A 22066-nucleotide genomic window follows, 5' to 3' on the forward strand; every position below is an offset into this window, starting at 1 on the left:
TTTAACACCCAAAACATCTGGGGGCGAAAACATAACAATGACATCCAAAACACAACAAAACCACCAATAATTCATATAATTGTTCTTTCAAAGAACTCATAATGAACAATGAAATACTCTCTCTACTATATGATTTACTAAACCATCTTACCCAGCACAGTCAGCAGTGCAGTGGCATTGTCCTCATCTAGGCTGGTCCTAGCAATGCATGTGTATATTCCCTGATCGCTCAGATTCACACTCATGATCTGCAGCATGCCATCGTCCACAAAGTATCTGAACGTGTAAGCACATTCGTTAGTACACAGCTGTAATGTAAATGCAATCAATCAAGTACTCGGTGAGCGTCGACAGTACCTCTGCCAAAGCTGCACAATCCTCTGCGTTGTTATTGATTTTGGAACAGGAAATGTTTAGATTTTTTTTCTGTCTACATCTAAATCGGGATCTGCATCAAAATGCACATAGCAATAGCCAATCATGGCTTATACGTGCCAGATTATTTTCCCCATTCAAGTAAGTGCAGTAGCTTCTGTTATGGCTGAACTTTCTGACAACTGTTACTAAAACGGTTGCATTTTTTTTTTTTTCTTAGATAGCGAACCAATAACCAGGCAAAAAAATATAACATCCTTGGCAGAGGTAATCAGTAAATTCATTAAGCAGACAAAAGGAGAGCGAAATCCCCTGCCGTTGACCCTCTACTGAGCAGAACAAGGCACAAAGCTGTTGGGACTTCTCATGCATTTTGTCTTCCTGAGCATTAGCATAGAGATAAAGACACTGGACAAAGCAATCTAAAGCACAACCACACCTGAAAACTAATGGGAACACTATCAAGTCACAGCAACCTACCTGGAGTTTTCCTCAGAGGACAGTGGGATCTCCTCGCTATCCTTCCTCCAAACCACCTCAAAGGTTCCCCGCAGGCTTTTATCAAACTCTGCCTGGCACATCAACTGGGCTGTGGTCCCACTGATGATCTGCACGTCCTGAGGTGGGTGGACTATTTTTGTAGGGTCTAAAGACAGAAAAAGCAAGGGTCAAAACAGATAAGATAATGGTTGTTTTGTTAGGTTGCGGCCAGAGAGAATATCTATTCAAAACTCCTGCGTGCTCTGAATCTCTTTGAGTCTACCTTCCAGAACTTAAACTGTTTTTGTGATGTGGTTTTGCATACAAGCCAAAGCCTTCTACTGAACGGGAAAAAAAGATGTTACTCCATCCAGCAAAGCAGATAGAAACTGGGCGAACTGGCACTTGCTTTAAGAAAGCACTAATCATGTTGCTGAGATACCTTTCACATCCAGCACAGCGGTGACAGATGACTGTCCCTCCTTGTTAGAGGCAACACACACATATTCCCCGCTGTCGTTTTTTCCGGCGCTGATGATTTGCAAAGATTCGCTCACAGCAAGAAATCGTTCCCCTTCGATGGTCTCTAGAGTCTCATCTTTGACCCTAGGAGAGAAAGATTTCTCCAATTAGTTTCGTTAATTAGTTAATTAGTTCATCATGCCTATTTCATTTTTACAATTGTCATTTCAGGAGGATTTGAATTGACTGTAATTTACTTTTTTGCCAACTAATTGTGAAAAAATGTGGAATATCATTTTAAAGAAGTATCCTAATATTCTGAGGGGTAAAGCTAAGAGTATTTTTTCATGACTGTCTGAGATCCTATTTTCCTTTGGTAGAACTGTAGCAGAGCTTAATTAGTGCCTTAATTAGCCCAATTTCAAGGAGCAGGAGAGGATTATCTAATTAAATAGACACAAGTGTCTACATCTATGTCCTGCAGACACCTGAAGCAGTGTGGATTAAGAGCACGAATCACTGCTGTGATACCGTACTGTATATGTTCACATCTGTAAACTGCACAGAACTGACTGATATAGTGACATAAGCTGTTACCCGTAGAAAACATATTACACTGAATGAAGGCGTGAAGTTCTTTTGTCTTAAAATGTAGTGAAACTTCTCACTGACAAATGTCACCGAGACTACCTGTTGTTCCTGATAACCACTTACCAGGAGATGAGGGGAGGTGGAGAGCTGAAAACACTGCAGTTCATGACGATGTCCCCTCCAAGTACCACAGCATACTCTTGGAAGTCCATTGTCAGTATTCGCGGGGCAATATCTAAGAGAAAGGGGAGATGTCAGCTGCTTAAATGTCAAGTTATTGCCTGTGAGAATTTATGTCCCGCAAGAAACAGGGACAGAAGAGCAGATGACTGAAAACACAGGTATAATTCAGACGCAGGCATCACACCTCTTGTAACACTTCAAGAGATGTACGATTTCTTAAAGAAAGCCAAAGTGCTGAAGTGAGAAAAGCTCATTCAAAATCCCATTGACATTTTGAGTGGCTATGTCAGATAATGGCTGTAGAGCTGAAACGATCAAACAAAAAATCAATTCAAGTCAATAAAAAAGAAAATTAATTAATTAATTGGCAACAATTTCAACAATCCACTAGATCCATCTTGTAAAATGAGAACATTTGCCAGATGTCTTAGTCTTCTATGATGGTAAATGTACTCAGACTAAACAAGCAATCTAAGTATGAAACCTTGGACTCTGGGAAATTTTCTTTTTACCACTTTCTCACACTTTATGAAATAATAAATGAATTGGCTGTAATAACAGCAGGACATAGATGGGTTGAACACTATATTTGTTTAACACAGCAGGAATTACAACTAAAAGATGAGAAAAATGACTGCTACTGGATATCATGGACATGGAAGGAACCATGTTAAGAATGTGCGCTCACCTCTGAGCTCACTCTCTACGCTGACATATAGGCCTATTCATCTGGCAAACCTCCATTTGACTTAACATCTACTCCTCCAGATGGTGACTCGCACACACTGTACTACGAAATTTCAAAATGTGAATGGGTGGATGAGAGGCACATTTCAAAGCACACTGGATAAAATCACTCCAAAAAACAACAACTGTGAAACGCTATTGAGCCAACAACACGACATTTCCCACAGCCAGGTGGAGCTGATGAAGTGGCCGTTGTGTTTATGTTCCTGGCTGGCTGTGCAAGGTTTAAGTCTTGCTCTAATACTCACTCATGACTATGATGTTAATGTTGGCCAGGATGTTGCCATGAATGTTGGAGGCTTCACACTGGTAGACGGCACTGTCCTCTGCTCTGGCGTTATGGAGCAACACAGTGTCATCAAGCACTCGCCTGCTGCTCCCTGGGTCATCTGACAGCAACACACACACACACACACACACACACACACATAAAAACATGTCAGCAGAGTTGTTTTACAGGACTACACAAAAGCACAACCAACATGGCTTGTTTAGCGTAACACTGATGTCAATGTATGAACGTTTTAAAAAATCGGATACAAATAAGAAACGATTAGTTGCTTACTCGAAAGAGAATTGGAAAGGATTTTAAGAATAAGTAATTTTTTATGCACAAATAAACATTCCCTGGTGCCAGTTTCTTTTAAATAACATGACCGTTTGCACATTTTCTCTGATAGAAAATTATATATTTATATATATATACTATATTTACCAATTTGAAAGACACACAGATGTGTACGGAGGCAAGACATTTGCCAGTTAAATAAAAACCTAACCAGCACATACGACATAACAGTAAATATAAGATGATAAATCTTGTACATCCAACTTTAGTAGAAATATATTCTTTTAAACATTTTTTTAAAATCACTTATGCACCTAAACAAATCATATGAATACATAAAAAGCCTTTAAAACATTTACAATATGAATCTCAAGACTACACCACTCCTGCAAGATCGTGTTGCAAATGTCCCTGCTAAGAAATGACCTGCTCATAATTAGAATACATAATTCATTCATCAACATCTTTTTCCACATTTCTTACATGAACTCATAATCAGTAAAGGAAAGACGATTACTTTTCAGGTTAAATTGGGAAAATGTGCATGAACATTCCCTGTCAAGGATTCGAGTCTGTCCCTTGAGCTTTGAAGGGCACTTGGCAGAGCAGCTGCTTGTCGGCTTTCCGTTGTGTGGTTGAAGATGTGGAGTAGCTGCTTGCTGCACTGTCCTCCTGCCCTTTGTCAAAGATGCATAAAACCACAGCTAGAACTATTCCCACTCACCTCTGAACAATTCTCCATTCCTCCTCCACGTTATGTCTGGCGATGGTTTTCCACTGACCGAACACTTGATGTGAACATCAGTCCCAATCGCAGCCAGCTGGCTTTGAGGAGGCTCTGTGTCCCACTTTGGCAGATCTGAGGGACGTTAAGAAGAACCATGTTGGTTTGAGACAGCTTTCTCTTTGAAGACAAAAACAAACACAGCCACAAATACATGTTAGCTCCTACCTTCCACTATTACATCAAAGTAGTGGACAGTCTCTCCGGCAGAGTTTTGGGCTTTACACATGTATTTCCCGCCATCCGACTCATCTACAGACGATATGGACAACAGCTTTCCAAAGTTGTTAAATTGTGTCCGAACAGGCAGCTTGTCTCCCATTTTCATCCATGTTATCGTTGGAGTGGGACTACGACAGGAAACGACACGGAATGAAGCGCAACAGCAGGTAAATATGACAACATATTATTTAAATATAGAGATAATGTGATGATACGGCATGTATACATACTATCCCTGTGGTATACACTCAAGCTGCAGAGTCGCTCCCTTCAACAGCACTTTCTCTGTCTGAACACCAGAGGGCAGCAGCAGGCCGGGAATTCTCACTGGGGGTGCTTGAGCTGTGTTGAACACAGACCGCAGTCTTCCTCAGTCAGATGTATCATTTTGATCAATGGTTAGATAATCAACACACAAGATAATAGTCAATCTGCTGTCTGCAGCTTCTTGCAACATGAAACCCAGCTGTGCTTCCTGTTCACATGAGATGCACTTTGATTTGTACTGTGAAGGCGTTGATGTGTGAATCACTCACTGGCATTGCCGCTGTCAGCAGACTCATTGCCAGGTTTCACTGGAAGAAAAACAAAATAGAAGGATAATGCTGGTAGCGTTTCCTTGAGCCTAAGCGTGATAAGGCACGCCCTGCTTCTTGGTATCCGATGGAGGAACAGCTTGATAACAACATGTTTGTCTTCACTTCTCAAGAGAAATGTACTTGATATCATGATTTACAAGTGGTTAAGACAACACAGACTATTTTGTAGACCTACAGCTCTTGACCAAGACAGCCATGGCGGTTTTCTGGACGATGGTGCGTATTGTGAAGAAGGCAGCAAAGCAACAGTAGTCCAGACGACTGTCTTTCGGTAAGGCATTAGAGAAGTACAGGTTGCCATCAGTGCCCATGGAAACCCTCTCATCCTGCTCAATGTGCTGGAGACCTGGAAAAGAGCATATTTACATCAATGATATGTCGTCAATGTGGACAGTGTCTGCTTTTTGAGATTCATTTTGGCTGGTAAGAAAGCACAAATTGGACAGAACTTCTTACATATGTCCATCAGGTGCACCAGAGTGCAATAACCTCATAATGATACTCAGGTCTCATGATAGCAGATTAAAATACAGCCTCATGTACACTAGACGTTAATGGAAATGCCCTGAAGGGTTTCCTTGTATGGAGCCAGTGAACTCGGGGAAGTGCACTGTGACAGCATATTTGGTTTACATAGAGCCATCATTCATGTCTCGGGTCAGTGGTATCACTCCTTGGTCAGCCCCATTCACAGTACCTAACAGTTTCCTTTAAAACACCGCCTTAAGTCATTGGTTGTTTCGTCAATGTTCAAGGCAAAACATGTACAACACATGGCACTAATACGAGGTGAATGATATTTTTCCAACTAATGCAAGGGAAGATGCACATCATCGCTGTTTTCTTTGAGATGTTTTTGTTTGATAGACATCAAAGTATCTTTTATCATGTGCAATTTTTTTTGATTGTTGTGACAATCCCTGGAAATATGAATGTGTGGAACTGAGACAAAGATTTTAAAAGTGTTTTCATTCACTCTGCTCCATGCCTCTAGGGCCCATCCACCTCAACACCTAAAAGACTGTTTTTTCTCTCTGACATCAGTCAAGTTTGTTGAAGGCGGTTGAGGAGCTCTCAAGGGGTTAGACAGAAAACTCAGCCCCTATTGACAAAGCACTTCACACAGAACCGAGGTGACTTTTTTTACACAGCAAATGACTTTTCTTTGGCAGTGGTGGGAAGAAACTTGTGGGCCTCAAGTGTGTACCTTTCCTTGACTGTCCTTCTTATTGTCACTGCTAAATTCCCTGGTGGCCAGTAGAGGGGGATGACAGCCACGTGCCTCTTCCAAAGCACATGGTGTCACCCACTACTCCTTTTCATCTGGGAGAAACTTTAGGAAGGTGTGACGCAAGCAGACCTTCACACTATCCATACTATCCCGCGCGAGAACCCTGCGCGGCGCGCCTTTCGCAATGACACAAACGTGATCCCTTACCTGTGAAGACTGCAGTGGTGGGCGAATGTTTTCACCCCTGCACCATCAACGTAACAAAAGTAAAACATAACTGAAAGCGACGAAGTGGCTTGAAGAGTCTTTATGTATCCATGAAGACTTACATACGAAGAGTATTGACTGTTTTCTGGGGGAAGTCAATCAGCCAACTAGCTAATCCACCATTTAAATTCCAAGCACAAACAGTTGCCTTACCAATAGTCATCCAGTAGATCTCACGTGGGGCCACGCCTTCTGGAGGGTTACACTCCAGGGTGATTGGCTCTCCCTCCATAACTAAAATGGGGAAATTCAACTCCTTTGGAAACTTGGGGTCACCTAATAAAAAAAACAACATCAAACAAAAGGAAAACCTTATCAAGGAAACTTGAAAAGGAAATTCACTTACATGGTGACTTTGAAAGGCAATAATCAGCAATTGCATGTAATAGATGCATTTATTTATTGATGTAAAGGTTACTCACCGGGAACTCTCAGTTCAATCTCCTCCGTCATGGCAGTTCCCAGCTCGTTAGAAGCGTAGCATCGGTATTTACCCACAAACGAGACGAGATGCTCTTTGTGGAGCATAAAGGTGCCATCTGTGTGTTCTGTCGGGATGTAGGGAGGGACAAAGTCTTCGCCATCTTTTGTCCATCTGTATCTGTCGGAGCAAAAGCAGGTTTCCATCAATCAATGAAATATTCAGAAGGTTATGTGCTTTGCCACGGTTCATCTTCAGGTCATAATGTTTGTTTCACTTACTCTGGTGGTGGGTTGCCCCTGGCTTTACACCCGATAGTAATGGTGTTGTCAAAACGAAGGGCAATAATGGGACCAGATGTGTGAGTTATTATGGTTGGAGGCTGCTCCACTGTAATATGAAGACACATAAAAGTGTTAAATGTTAACATTGGTGACGTTTCTGCTCCAAGATTACACCGCAAAAAAATAATGCCTCTGCCGTTTCCAATTTTTTCCTACTGCCTACTATATTTCCTACTATATGAAGCTGAGAAGGCAAAGTTGTATGCCAACAGCCCTATCATCTGGACCAATAGGGAGTCTGAACTGAAACAGCACACCAGCACTCCATAGCCCTAAACAAAGACACCTCTGCTGCAACACTGCTGCGACATAAACTATTTAGTCTAAGTTGTTATTGGTTTGCCACAATTTTAAAAAGCTGCTAACATTCACACTCAAGCAGGGAGGACAGCTAAAACTATGAACACACACCTTTGACAAATGTCAAAACAGAGAGAGGGATGAAATGAAATATTACACATTAAATGTACAAGTATAAGATAAAACCATGTCAATCAAACCTTGTAAATCGATTTCATATTTACTGGAGATTAAGTACTGATTTAAGTAAGCAAGACCTGAATCGTTATCGCGACACTCCTACCTTCTATCGGAATGTTGAGGCCTGTGGCTGTGGAGGTCAAGGCCAAAAGCAGAACAAGCTGCAGGCTCCCCTCCAACCTCATCTCCCTCCTCTATGGAGACGGTGGAGATCAGAGAACGTGTTGATGCAGATCAACTGGCGTCACTTGGGATGTGTAAGGCACAGAGGACCTGGCAGAGTCAGATAAATATTAAAACATCAGTTGATTTCACTTGGCAAGGAAAAAAACAGCAATGGCAAATGAAGAGCCTTACAAGCGTCTGTTCCAATCACAGATGCGGCACTGAATTAACATAGCAGAGCGAGAGTTGTTTTGTCCTAAATGAGCTGCGAATAATCACACTTAAGGTGCCATTGTTGAAAACAGGCACCTTTATATTGTGGCTGACATCCAAGTGAAAGTAAAGAATACCAGAATGGAAATGCTTGAACAAAATCCGACACCATAAAAACCTGTCAAACCCATGCACTTTGCAGTGTTTCTCTTCATCTCAATTGAAATGCATTATAGATTCCTTCTGTTCTGTTTGGATGATTTCCTTGTCCTATGCTGTGCCTCAGGGTAAGAATGATGTTCCTCGTGATGTTTTGCAAGTAAATGTAGATTACCAAATGGGCATTTATTGAATGGATATAAAAGGCTTCGCACACAGAGGCAGAATGGTCACAGAGATGTAGTAGTAGAGAGCAATGGATACAAAACAAAATCTAATGAAATATCAACTTTTATTCTAATTAAATCAATTAAATTGCAGCAGTTTGCACATTAAATATCTTTGATTTTTCATGTATCAAGAAGAAGAGAGGTAAAGTTCTGTATCAAGGCTAATTTAAAGAACCTGTGCCTTATGTACGGACTTGATATTTAGCTTTAGTTGTCCCTCATTGTTTTGGTGTCAGCACACAACACAGCACAACACGTGTTTGGAGATTACCCTTTGAACTGTAAAGCCTGACTGGTGGCATCGCATGGCATGCTTACAGTAAACCCGACTGGCACAAAGCTGCTGTCTGCTACAATCGCTAGATCCAAGATGGCAGCCTCTAAATTGGTCAAAGCCCGTCAGTATTTCACGGCTTAGTTCTCACAGTGCTGAGACTGTGGTGGCAGCACTGGCAATGCCAAATGGGTTCACCCTCTAACTAATCCTGCTATCAGGAGAATGAAGGCGGGGAGCTCCGGCAGTCATACAGTACGCTGCTTAGCAATGACTGAGTACTCGTGGTTCTTCTGAGGACGCAAAGCTGCATGCGTTGTCCCTTCTTAGTGAGAAAGGTTAATATGGTAATTGTTCTAGACTAGATGCAGGATTAAGCTGCTTGAATTTAGAATCAAAACAAATTGAGTTATCGTGGCAGAGTATTATTTGCAATCAGGACTTTTTTGTGATTATCTTCCACCGGATTGAATGGTTAACAAAGCTGGTGAGATGTTTGTTCCAGTGGAGTAAACATGCATTCTCATGTCATCATAAAGCTGTAAGCCGCTCTCATTCCTGGTCTGGTGCTATTGTATACTACAATTCACACACAGAGGCACACACACACACACACACACACACACACACAGCCTTGCATTAGAGACCACCTACACTACAAGCATGAGTAAAAGGTACGGTGTTGTGATTTAAATCACAGGCAAGAAACCACCATCAGCCCAGCAGAGTGTGTAGAGTCCTTGTTGGGTAGGAGGCCCACAGTCCACCAGTGACATGAGAAGTAGGACCTTTTATCCAGATTTGTGTTGATCCGGCAACAACCAAAACGGCAACCTTCATTCACGCGCAGCAAAACCACTGCCTGCATCCACGCCCAAGGAACCTTGTCGGTGAGGCACAGGTGGAGATCTGCAAACCTGCCACTTTAATGATAACTCAACAAAGCTGACAGAGTCCGTTTAAAAGGCCAAGTCTTTAGAGCATGAAATTGGGTGGAGTTCCTATGTAAACAGACAACAAAGCGTAAGGATCTATTACCTGAACACATGGCCGATCATAGCCACAAATCCGCAGGGATTTTGTTTCCTAAACCAACAGTTGGCCGGGGCACTAAGAGTGTGACTACTACATGACTAGGCCTAATCCTTGCCAACACACGCCATATACAATAACACCCTTCCTTTCTTGAAACTCAAGCTAAGTCCAAACCCCCCTCAGACAAACCAGCACCCCGTCAGACTGAATCAAAGTGTAGCTGTAAAGTAAAGACTGCAAAGTAATGCAGAAATGATCTGCACACATGTTGTTCGACTCAAATACATATACAGTAAATACAGAAAGGGACTAATGACAACATACTTCTCAAGTAACCAATACTTACTGGCTTTTGAGTCATTCTACATCTTAAATCCACCTCTAGCAGAGACCCAAGGCTGCTGCACTACAAGTCCATGAAAAACGTACAGGACAGGACCATCAAGGGATCATTCCGACAACTCTCTCTGAAGCAACATCTCTGACATGTCCTTCCTCCTCAACCTCACGTTGTCCCTCTCGTGGTGCACAGACACGCCTCCCTGGCTGCCCCTCCACTCATTCGGCTAAAGGAGCGACAGGAGACTCACTCAAGTGACATATGTCACACGAAAGCCTCTCACTTTGCAAAGAGACTAAGCCGGTGACAATGACTGGGGCAAAGTCTGCACTGCAGGGCTACTCAGTGAGCATGAAAGAATGGGCGGGTAGGAAGTCCATGCATGTCTCTCTCTCTCTTTCTCCCTCTCCCTCTTTCCCTGGATCCCTCCATCCTGCCTTCCACAAACTATGCACGCCCATTAACACCCAGCTCCGTCCCAATGATTTTAATGCAATGTGTCTCCATTGAAAAGAGATGGGAGTCATCTTCTCTCAGAGGACCAGAGCTTTTGTGTACTTTCATTTCCATGCAGTGCTCCGGGGGTATTGATAGATGGAGGCATGGGAGAACATGCCTGAAATAGACAAAGTTGTTGATAGCAGGCTACTAGGATTTTTAGGATTTTGTTCTTCCTTCTCGTTTTCTTTTTTGTGTGCAGATTTTCATTGTGCAAGCACAGTTAGTTATCTGGAGATATGTACAGAAATTATTCAGTTGAATCTGTGTTTCCCCTGAAGCTATTCAAACAACATCAACATTCCTTGTATGCAGAGGTCTCCGCATGTTATCTGTCTGTAATTATCTCAAAAGACACAATTTATATTCCAAGGAGTAAAGCAGGGAATTGCAATACAGGTGGCTCAACAAACACCGTTCTGAGGTTTAAATTGTTTTCAGATAGATGCATTCGATTTGGAAATAACGGAGATTGTATCTACAACATCATTTTCTCAGCCTAATGGAGACACAATGGCGGCGTCAAAAGGGTAAGCAATGCTCACGCTGCCCTGCAGGAAAAAGAGTTTACATTCAAAGCTCAGTATATTAGAGTCTGAAATTAGGCAAGATCTCTGCTGTTCATGGAGAATGGCAACTAGCAATCTAATGAAAGCTTTGGTGAGCAGTTCCGGAGGGAATGAATCTTAATTGCGTTTATTCTGCCTAATAAAGAAATTAAAGGTGTCTTCCAAAATTCAATCTTCCTTTCAATCTTTTTCTATTTGTGGATTCAAAAAAAAAGAAAAGACATGAACCAGGAAGCTATACTTTTTATACTGCTCTACTTTGTTTACTTTTAAACCAGTGACTGTTTCAGACTTGCCTGCAACTTATTAAAGTCATTGTCAGTGCAGAACAGCTGCAGATAATAACGCAGTCAATCTAAGACAGTTGTCATCACGTCAAATGGACTTTTTCCATGTTTAAGAGGGCATGGCTTGTTTAAACATAGAGAAACAAACCGAAGGGGCGAAGCCTTATAGAGTTGCACTTCCACTCAAAGCTTGAGCTGCTCAATATTTTATGTAAATATTAAATGTAAAGTAAAGTAAGTAAGTAAAATTGATTTATAAAGCGCTTCTCACAGACAAAAGTCACAAAGTGCTGAACAGAGCAGAAATTACAAGCATAAAAAACACAATGTGACCATGGGGCCAATAATTTACAAACACATAACATTACATAAAGGAGATTTTGCTATTTTCTGTCACAACAACTAATCCAGAAAATAATCATTGCTGCCCTATACATGTCTGACCTGCAATACCTGACTGACGATGACAATTTCTCCTTCCTCTGTGTGTCAATGTTGTGGACTTCTGTACTTTGACATGTTCTGTGCCGATAAAACATGTATTACTAAAATATACATATAAAATACATATATCAACATATTTCAGATTCAAAATCTCATCGTTCTAATCACGACTCGCAGCTGACCGATTACAACCAGGCACTCACACAAGGACCTAAACAAAAGAGAGTGGACAGGACTTTGCCAATTGTTGTCAGGGTCTCTACTCATGACCAGTTTCATTGTGCTTGTTAAATTACCATGAGTGCTAAAACAAACCAGCGACAGCATCATTTGTGAATGCCGCCTTCATGTCTCCATCGACATCTTAATCCCCTGTGGCGACCAACCGAAAAGGTTGCCCTACCCCGAGCCTTTGTCATGACGCATTTCCTCCCCAAACAGATAATTACTGGTCTTTTGCTTCTGTCTTCATGCAAAGCTCAGAAACACATTGCAATTACAAAATACCTTCCAAACAAACGCTTCGCATATTGCAACGCAAGCTGACTGGGTTAAAATATCCGTAAACATATATGTGTGTGTGTTATGAGTATAAACAAAGAGAGGATGGAAGGTAACCAGGACACACCTAAGTATGTCCTGTAAATCCATTACAACAGCAGCTAAGGTCGTGACCTATTCAGAATGCTATTACATTCTCAAACATTGTCTGAAATCACAAAAGAAAAGATTTCCGTGAGTGTTAAAGCCCCGCAACACGATGTTATGACACTTCACACAAGCAGGCATACTGCAGATAAACCAGTGATACAGTCAAAAGACTCATATCATGAAAAGCTTTACTGTCAATGCAGACAATGGCAGCAATGATGGATTTATGACGTTTCAGATGTCCATACAAATCAGCTGGGACTGACAGAGAAACAGCCAGCCTTCAGGCAAATTCTATAGATGAACTACTACCACCAGCTTTGGCTAAAGGAAGGGGAAAACACGTCCCCGTTTACTTTGGTTTAGCAAAGTACGCAACTTAAACCGAGTGGGTTGGGCTACATTAGTTCTCATTCTTAAAATTCAAGAATAAATGTGATGGTGAAGAATGTGTAATCAAGCTAATTTACTGGCTGCCTCAGGAAACCTCTCATGCATGCATTCACGCTGCTGCGCTATGCAGTGAAAACCATTACATTGATCTACGGCAGAGCAAAAAAAACACATGCAAATGAATAGTGGTTTTGAGGAATGTGTTTGTGAATGTGTGCTTTGTGTGTTTTACTGGTACTGGTACTTTGCTAGATGTTGCTATATGAGCGACACGAATCGTTAGTTCTCTGTAGATGTTGACTGAGTACTCTTTGTGAGGCAAATACTATCTGTGTATGACAGATGTCTCACTTACTGTAACACTTACACACACAGTTCAAAACAACAGATGCACTGAGCTAATGCCAACGTCAGGCACATTCCTGTAGTGCTATTTATACCTGTATGATTGGATCAAATACATTTATTTTGTGAGTAGCTTACTCACTCAGGACAGTAATCAATTATTCAGTTTCTGTTTCCATCAACGAGGAGAGAAAATGTACGTCATTTAATTCTCAAAACAAGTTTAATACAATATAAGCAGCCGACAGCAGTGTTACCCTCTCAACACATCAAGGTTTTAACCGCAGGGTTTGGTAATCTTGCAAAAAAAAAGAGTACGCTCGATAAAAAAAATTATCCAACCAAAAAAACACAGCCCAGTGTTGACAACCCTTCTCCAATGACTGCTCCAAAAGTTGCTAAATCTTACAAGAAAGTCGCCAAGTCTGCAACACTTGACAGCCCGTCCGTAAGGCCTCCCTCCAAAGCCACTCTCTCAAAATGATCATCATGAACGTAAACCAGATACGTGGCTTTTGTTGTTATTCACAGCTGTAAAGCTATAGCAGCTTGTAAAAGACTCCGCCGATGAGCAATGCGTACCTGCAAGCAGGTAGGCCGGCAGGTATAGCCAGTCCAATCATCTTATTTGGCGTGAAGGAATTGATTGTCAGGATGTAATAAAACTTTCAACAAAAATGTTTTTGAAGAAGATTATCAACACTGCCATAAGTCCCCTGACCTCTGAGCCCAACTTAATGGTCCAGTATCGTGTCTCTGTTTCAGTCCACCGAGCAACCTAGTAATCTTGTGAGCCTGGAATTCACACAAACAACTCTGTGACGCACATCAAACACATCCACATCAAACCTGTGCATCCAGTAGCATGTTAGGAGCAGGAGCACTACACTCTTACTCTGTATGGAAACAAAACCGGTTTAAGGCAAAAGTGTGCAACAACAAAAACATTGCAAAGCAAGTTGCACTCACCCTGCTATAACTTTCTATTTCATACTCCACTGGCATGTGATATATTTAAACCTCAACACACATTGGTTGAACGGGGGCTTCGTTCACATCAGAACGGGGGTTTCGTTCCTCCATCTTTTAAGGTAGCTGTTACTTTTTGCAGTGTGGAAGTTTGTTGAGGCGTGCCACTCACAGCTTTATTTAGTTTCCTGTGCTGCTGGCACACACTGCATTGTGAATGGCATGTGAAGCGTCGCCTCTATAAACAGGAGCTAGCCTGGCACGCAAACAGTTGACACGCTATTACAACCTTAAATTCCTGATACCAAAACACAGAGCATCAGATCAGGTATTTCCTGAACGACAACTCTATACTCCGTTAGCTTTTTTGGAAAAATACTTCCCACTCACAGAGACCATGGAGATATAATGATGAATTATTTCTGTCGAGTGCCACAAGCTAGGAAACAACATGAATCACTATAGAAACACGTCCCTCGCAGGAGTGAAGAGTGACAAAGAGTGGCATTCAGGAGCTTAATCGGTTTTCCACAGCTAGCAGCGCAGGGACAGACAGTGCGGAGACAAACAGTCACACACAGCTTCCTCCCTTCAAACACTGAGGCCTTCGAGAAGACCGCTTCACACCTTCCTTCACCCTGACACAATGTGCATCACTGTTGCAGAGAGGCAGATAAGGGAGCAGTGCTGTGCTCCATGGCCTGAACTAAGCTGGTAATTAGTTTATGGGATAATCTTGGAGGCATAAAGTGGTATTTAGCTGGGTTGGTGAAGTCATTTTTGAAGAAGTCCCAAAAAAAAAAGAAGAGATTTTGCTTGAAACCCAGTGTTTGTATCGGTCCAATCCTTCAGTATTTTGGTCAATATTAAAGTTTGACTTCAAACATAAAACATACAACATGTTATGGGACAACAGCCTGTGTTAAAGCTATCAATGCAAGTTACAATGGAATTAAAACTTTCTAATGACCTCAACATTTCATTTTATTGTGTTAGGCCATGTTATTGTCAATCAGCTGTTGTAATGGGCTCCAGTCCTTTGTTTTGACTTTTGGTGGTCGCGAGACTATTTTCTGTTTATATACACACAAAGGAATATGTCTTTAATTTACTGAACAATGATTTCTGTGTGTTTAGTTACTCAGGGCAGAGGACCTATTAATACAGTGCTGGCACATTGTGTGGGTCTATTTATGTGCAGGATTAGCGCCAATGGCATGAGGCACTAGACGTGAGAATTCAGTTTTTAAACACAATGCATTTCTCCGAGAGAACTTGAAATGTGGGGGAACTTGTGTACATGTTTTCATTCTTAAGTTATTTAACTTTTTGTTGAATGGATCAAGTGGGTTGGGATGAGGCTACGTTTCTTATGTAGCTCCACTTGTGAGTGAGTACATACATGGGCGTAGTTATGACAGTCAATGGGGGGCACGACAGGATATTCTTCATTTAAATAACCCCTGAAAGCGCCATTTCCTGCAGGACAATTTAACCATGACCGATACTGCTGCTCTATCACTATGAATCTCAGTTTACATTACACTCTATATGACAGTGTTTCCCACACTTTGAGAGCACATTTAAGAGGCTAGATCTTTAAAGAACGTTGTGCTATTCTACACAGTTTATCATAAACACATTGGTTGTATAGATATGAATGGTGATGACAAGACAAAAAAAAAGGCAAACCCACATAGCACAGTGAAGGAGACAGGGTTGGCGTTTCAAGACAGGTCAGGTGGTTTGCTGACATCGCCGCAGATCCCTGACACAATGAGGACAGTCTGCCCAGTTGACTGTCGCGGCGGGAACAGGGGGCCCCGTCCTTCCCCGGAAGCCATTAGGTCTGGGCAAGAGTTCAAATGAGAAAATGGCTGAGGTGGAAAATGCAATTTTTAATCTATATACCAACAACCAGAACTTTTTGCTCCAAGCAAGTTCAAATGTTTAAAAATAGCAAAGTGGGGTTGCGAAAAACATGTTTGCTACCCAAAGTCTAACAGTGGGGGTGCAGCACCTCCGCTTGCTCCATTGCTGAGGCACCTTTGAGTATATATAAAGACTTTCTTATGCATTTATTCATCAAATATGCTAACTGCTCTCCAGCTATGAGTTTAGCAACAACAATAACATTCAAGAGCACACAACTACGCAATACATGGACTCTGTCCATACGTAATGGCTGTACATTTTCTGTCTGTCTGAGACGAAGGACAGTGAATACACCTGTTGACGCACTTAACTCCTCTCGTCTCACTATTCCTCTGGAAAGAAAGAACTGACAACAACAGCCCCCCAAGAAGCTTCAGAGATATCAATGAACTTAGTGAACTTTTTTATGAGGTTTAGAAATAACAGTTTTGCAATCCTGGGGATTAGCCTTCATCTCCAGAGGGCTGAGACACAGAAAGTAATGAAGCCTCACCTCAAGGTAAGACCTGCCTGGTCTTGTAGCCCACAAACACCATTGTGAACGCCCTCACTCGCCCCCGTCTTCTCTCCCACCCTTCCTTTTAAACACCACAAAAACACCGTTTGTGGATGTCATTACGCAACATTTAGCCAGACTAAAAGAAAAGGAAAAAAAGAAAAGAGTGATTGTCTTGTCACTTCTCACAAAACACATTTGGGCCTTTCTTCAGACGCCTTGCACCTGCAGCTTAGATCCTTCTCAAACGAGGCAGAAGAGGACGAGGAGTAATATTTCGACCGTAACATCTGTTTGTCTGTATGAAGAGAGTCTGAGCCAAGGCTCCCATCCCGTAAGTGTGTGTGACATTAAGAGGTATCATGCATAATCTGTAAAGATTAATGGGGCAATAATTCACATTCAAATAGCATTCTACAAAAATGTTATAAAAATGAAATATTTCTGAAGTGTTGGCAGTTAATTGTTAAAATGCTCAACACACTAACCGTGTGCAAAGGCAATTTATCTGGCATGGTATCCACTGCATTTACAAAATCACCACACTTGAGAGAAACTCCTCAGAAATAAATGACTTACTGACGCATGGCGCACTGGCAGTCGATTAGTTGTTAAGCATCTGCTGCAACATGTCAATAGACTAGACTCATGAGGCACCTCACCAAGTGCAGCCGAGCCCTTGCCCCAGGAAATAACCGACTCAAAATGAATCAGGAAAAGCTCCTCAACCATGAGTCTTGTGAAATACTTCTGGTCTCCTTTGATGGATAAGAGGCTAAGGAATATGAATTATACTGTCAGTAAACCTATTTCTATTACCAAAGTAAATGAAGATGTTCATGCTTGATTAGTACGTAATCTAATTTTCAAAGTCAGTATCACCATTCTAACCCATGGATAATGGAATGTATTCTACTACTCTTTACGACAACTGTAACTTTTATGAATATAAACTAAAATACAACTTTGGACTTTTTACATGACAGTTCACTGGGAGTTTTACTTTACGACATCTATTTCAGTATAGCCATCTTACAAATAACATAAATTAAGTTTGTATTTATATGACCTTATTGTTAAAATACTTCATAATGAGACATAGTTTGGACAAAATACACTTGGTTTACAGATTCTAAAAGCTGAAGTCCCCATGCTTTCAAACAGTACAACATGTTGATCTTCCACAGATAGACCATCTTGCATTGTGACTTTTTGTAACGACGCCACAGGGGTGGACAAGGTATACCGGGTCTGTGGGGTTTAACAGGTGAAAGTGTCACGGGAGTTCACAGGTAGGACCCAAACGCAAGACCACAGGCGACAGAAGTTAATGGAAACAGGTTTTATTTAGCCTGACTAAGACAGGAAGGTGTGGAGCCCGTGGTCCGACACCCGAGTGGCAGATCGACGGTGTGAGTCCTGTGGCTCGACACCGGAGGGCTGGCAGCTTGACGGCGTGTGTAGTCCGTTGAACACAAAGGAGGGCAGAGAGGCGGAGTGTAATCCGTAGAACACAAGGAGGCCAGAGCGGCGGAGTGTAATCCGTAGAACACAAGGAGGGCAGAGGCTGCCACGGGGTTGAAGCAGGTGAAAGACGGTACGAGCTGACAACCCCAGACTGCAGGACCAGAGTTTATATAGAGACATGGGAATCATGAGTGGGACCTGAGTCTGGTGTGTCAGGCTGCAGGAGGTGATCGGCTGGAGTGTCCTCAGCTGTGCACAATCCAGGGTGTGGCCATGGGAGGTGTCTCGAGGCAGAGGACAAACACAGAGCACATGGCACACAATAACAAACAGGGGAATGACAGAACACATGAGAGGAGATCAGGGGAAACACACACCGGGTCAGACAGGGATCCTGGATCCTGACAGAAAGCTATTCATTAAACACCATTACATGTGAAGCAAACTCTGACAGGACAAGGCTCACAATACATAACCGATCCTAGAAGAATATACCATTACTGAAATTGAAATGTAATGAAGAAAAAAGACCACTGATCCTTAATTTAAGACAGATTATCTCAAATAAGTGAGTACGGTCAACTAAAAACACAATCGGGATATTTATAATGTAAGAGTGCGTGATGGTGAATAAGATATGCTACTATTACAGCATTAAAGGCAGCTGAGGCTTTTATGTGCCGATTCTGGAAACTGACATCAATATTCTATTTCAGCCTTTTTTTAATTAGTTTGCCCTTAATCTGTTACATCAATACTATGGCTCAGAGAGCCAATGGCATTTGAGGACACTCATCAGATTGGTAGGTCTTGTATCTTGTAGCTTGCATCACCCCGTGTGAGTGATAGCCCCACTGCTGTCTCACACAGGCCCGTGACAGGGGTACCCCCATGAAGGTGTTAGGGCCGTGCTTCATTAGCATTTCTGGAACACCATGAATGAAAGTGTTTGTTCTGGTCTGCGCGCCCAATTGAAAGGGTCCATTAAAGAGTGTTTTAGGGGTTCCACTGTGTTGAGTCGGAAGTTTGGGAGCTGGTGTACAGAGGGAAGTGCCAGAGCAGAGAAAAAATACTCGGAAGGGCACGGTGGCCCGGATCAATCTGTATGCAGATGATACACCGTTTGACATCTTTCAGCGTGTGAACAGGTGGGCCACACAAGGGACAACATCAATCAGGTTAATAAATGTTTCAATATACACAGTGAATGTGTTGGCAGGTTGTGGTTAAACTCACTCATGGAGACTGGTCTCACATTCAGAGCCAAGTATCAACTGAAGCCTATTTACTGTAAGTCAGAGATTGCAACATCCCCCCCTGGCAACTCTGCTGACTAAAAATTAACAAATACCTCGTACTCTCACGCAAAAGTTGCTGCTGGGAGTAAGGAGGACATTCAGAGGACACCTGCGGCACAAAGTCCAACTATTACCAAGTGTGCAAAACTGTCATACTTGAGCAATAGCTAATTTGTGATATGTTGTGATTATATCAGATATCCACTTTGCGTCAGGCCAAACAATGCCCTCATGTTGTAATAAAAATCACAACATATCACATCCTGTCGTGAGCTACTGCTTTAGTATATCATGGTTAGGTTAAGGACACAGAAGTCTGTTGCTATGGTTAACTGTAGTTCACCATACTTTAAACACAGATTAATGACGGTGATTCAACCGTTTTACCAGAATTAAGTTCACAATGTTGTCGATACAATTCAAACAGACCCCTACAAACAATCACAAAGTATTTCTGGATTTCTGTAAACTATTTTGCACTTCGATCGGCAGATTCCTTCCACAAGGAAGTCAGAAATTCAAGTCACCTAAAAACAAAAGTCGATCTGAGGGAAAGGTTTTTATTGAGGGAGATTTCAGAAAAGCAAGGGGATGCATGCTGATTTGCCTGAACCTCTGCGAGGCCTGATGCAGGATGATGCAGATTCATATCAACACCTGCTTTCAAGGTAGAACTGCAAACAAGAGTCTTGTGTCAGATTACTGTGAGCAAGGTTACGACCCACCGAATGCATGAAAATCAGACAGCGCGAGAGAAACAATAACAGACGGAAAACAAGAGGGGGGGGAGGCCGAGTTTTGGGGGTGATATCTACGGCACAGGAGAGAGAAATCCATGGGAATTCATCTCATTAGCATATGAATCAAATTCCAGCAGCAGGAAAAGACACACATTCAGTTCAGAGCCCGTGTTAGGAATGCCAGCAGTGGATGAGCAAAAGCATTGGGCTGAGTGCAAGGGTCAAAGTTAATTCTCCCATGGTGTGCTACAAAATAGAATTTAGGATTTCAGGGGCCTGGGGAAAATATGATAAAACAACATTACAATGGCATTACAATGGCACACTGCTAGTACAACACTTGCGCAACATGCTCACCATAGGGGTGAAACTCAAAGCATAAAAAAGGCTGCTGCTTCTAACGGTTGTCAAAAAAGCTTCTAGATAATATTTTTCAACATATGTGTTGATTTGATCTTTTTCCTTGCCATAAATGAGAATATTTTGAGTGAGTTTTTTGATTGTTGGTTGAACAATTCAATACATTTGCTGTTGACACGTATTCATTTTTACACAATTTGGAATGCAGGACATTTACTTGTAATTCAGTATTTTTTTATCATGATTGGACTTTCACTTGGGTAAGGACTAATACTCCTCCCAGAACTGTTCACTCTATAAGTTACTGAAGATCAAGGAATACACTGGAAATCGTACATGCAGAAAAACAAAAACAACATGTTATGCCGACTATTAGTTTCTCATCAGTGGAACATCTCAGTCTTAAAGCAGCAGAACATGTATGAACATGAACATTGTGCGCCATAGCCAAATTCCGTACTCCCGTCAAATACAGAAGACATCTTATTGTTGTTTCCACACATGTGGGCCTGGTGTAAAGTCAGAACTAGGGTTGATTGTGAGACATGTCCTGATTTTGAACAAGCCTATCTGAAGTTGCTCCCTCGCTACAGGTTCCAGGACCAAAACAGAACAAAGTTTGCAATGATCCACTCAGAAATCTGCAGGGGGTGACCCACACGCAGGGAGGATGTTTACTTCATAGTCTTGGAAACTGGGACACGCTGTCGCTGTCAACAAGACAATGCGCTGCATGTGTCACAACTTTTTTTTTTGTCGTTCTATCTCAAAGTGAGCGTTTGTCTTGAAAGCGGGAGCTTAACAGTGAGGGCACTGTTCAAAAGCAAGAGTCCATATGAATGCTGCGAAGAGCATTTTCGAGTGCCAGCAAACCATGTTCCTCACTTGCTCGGAGGAATGCAGCCTTTTCTCAATTGAACTTGTACAAAAGCTCCTGAAAAGTGCGGCACGGGGGGTAGAGGGAGGCTGAGGACAACATACGTGACCGCCCTCAAAGCCAGATCATCCTGCTCCTCTTGTGCTCGTTGGAGAAACTTCAGTTGCTCCAATTCAGACAGGGTGCAAAGTTGTTTGTGTCCCCTGTGTGCCCCCTGTGTGAGGCGTTGATTTCACCAAACAGTTGGCGGCTGGAGCGGTCGGGACCTTTGCTCCGGGTTGTTAGAAACTGCAAAGAGCTGCGATGCAGAAAGCCAGACACCATGGAAACAGGACCGCTGGTATCTATGCTGGAAGTATTTACTGGGAATTTTAAAGACTTTTCCACAGGATACAAGCGTAATCCCTTGACGGGGGAAGAGTTTGATGCTAACAACAAATGTCAACAAATGTGAAAAGATAGACAGGCTGAAGACACAATCAGTTTCTGACAGTGACCTCTCTATTTTAAACCACAGTGTTGATGGCGGTGAGTTCCTGTGTCAGTGACTCCTGTAAATATTTCACA

The 22066-nt window shown here is 42.1% G+C and overlaps 1 protein-coding gene across 3 annotated transcripts in view; it reads right to left on the reverse strand.

Moving 5' to 3' along the window:
• chl1a (cell adhesion molecule L1-like a) overlaps positions 1–22066 on the reverse strand; it is a 46435-nt gene that overhangs the window by 19869 nt on the left and 4500 nt on the right. For 2 of the 3 annotated variants that reach the window (XM_079273645.1, XM_079273643.1), the window contains exons 2-15: positions 7858–8027; positions 7212–7320; positions 6932–7110; positions 6663–6785; positions 5187–5357; positions 4949–4987; positions 4643–4754; positions 4359–4540; positions 4131–4265; positions 3087–3227; positions 2032–2143; positions 1298–1461; positions 856–1021; positions 152–276 (exon numbers count right to left, since the gene is read on the reverse strand). In XM_079273645.1, the coding sequence (XP_079129771.1) occupies positions 152–276; positions 856–1021; positions 1298–1461; positions 2032–2143; positions 3087–3227; positions 4131–4265; positions 4359–4540; positions 4643–4754; positions 4949–4987; positions 5187–5357; positions 6663–6785; positions 6932–7110; positions 7212–7320; positions 7858–7939 (1840 nt within the window). In that variant the 5' untranslated portion in view covers positions 7940–8027. Of the gene's footprint in view, positions 1–151; positions 277–855; positions 1022–1297; positions 1462–2031; positions 2144–3086; positions 3228–4130; positions 4266–4358; positions 4541–4642; positions 4755–4948; positions 4988–5186; positions 5358–6662; positions 6786–6931; positions 7111–7211; positions 7321–7857; positions 8028–10176; positions 10278–22066 lie in introns of those variants that run through there. The other variant, XM_079273644.1, reaches the window with a different exon arrangement.

This window comes from Melanostigma gelatinosum (genome assembly GCF_949748355.1).
Source record: "Melanostigma gelatinosum genome assembly, chromosome: 8".
NCBI classification, from domain to species: Eukaryota; Metazoa; Chordata; class Actinopteri; order Perciformes; family Zoarcidae; genus Melanostigma; species Melanostigma gelatinosum.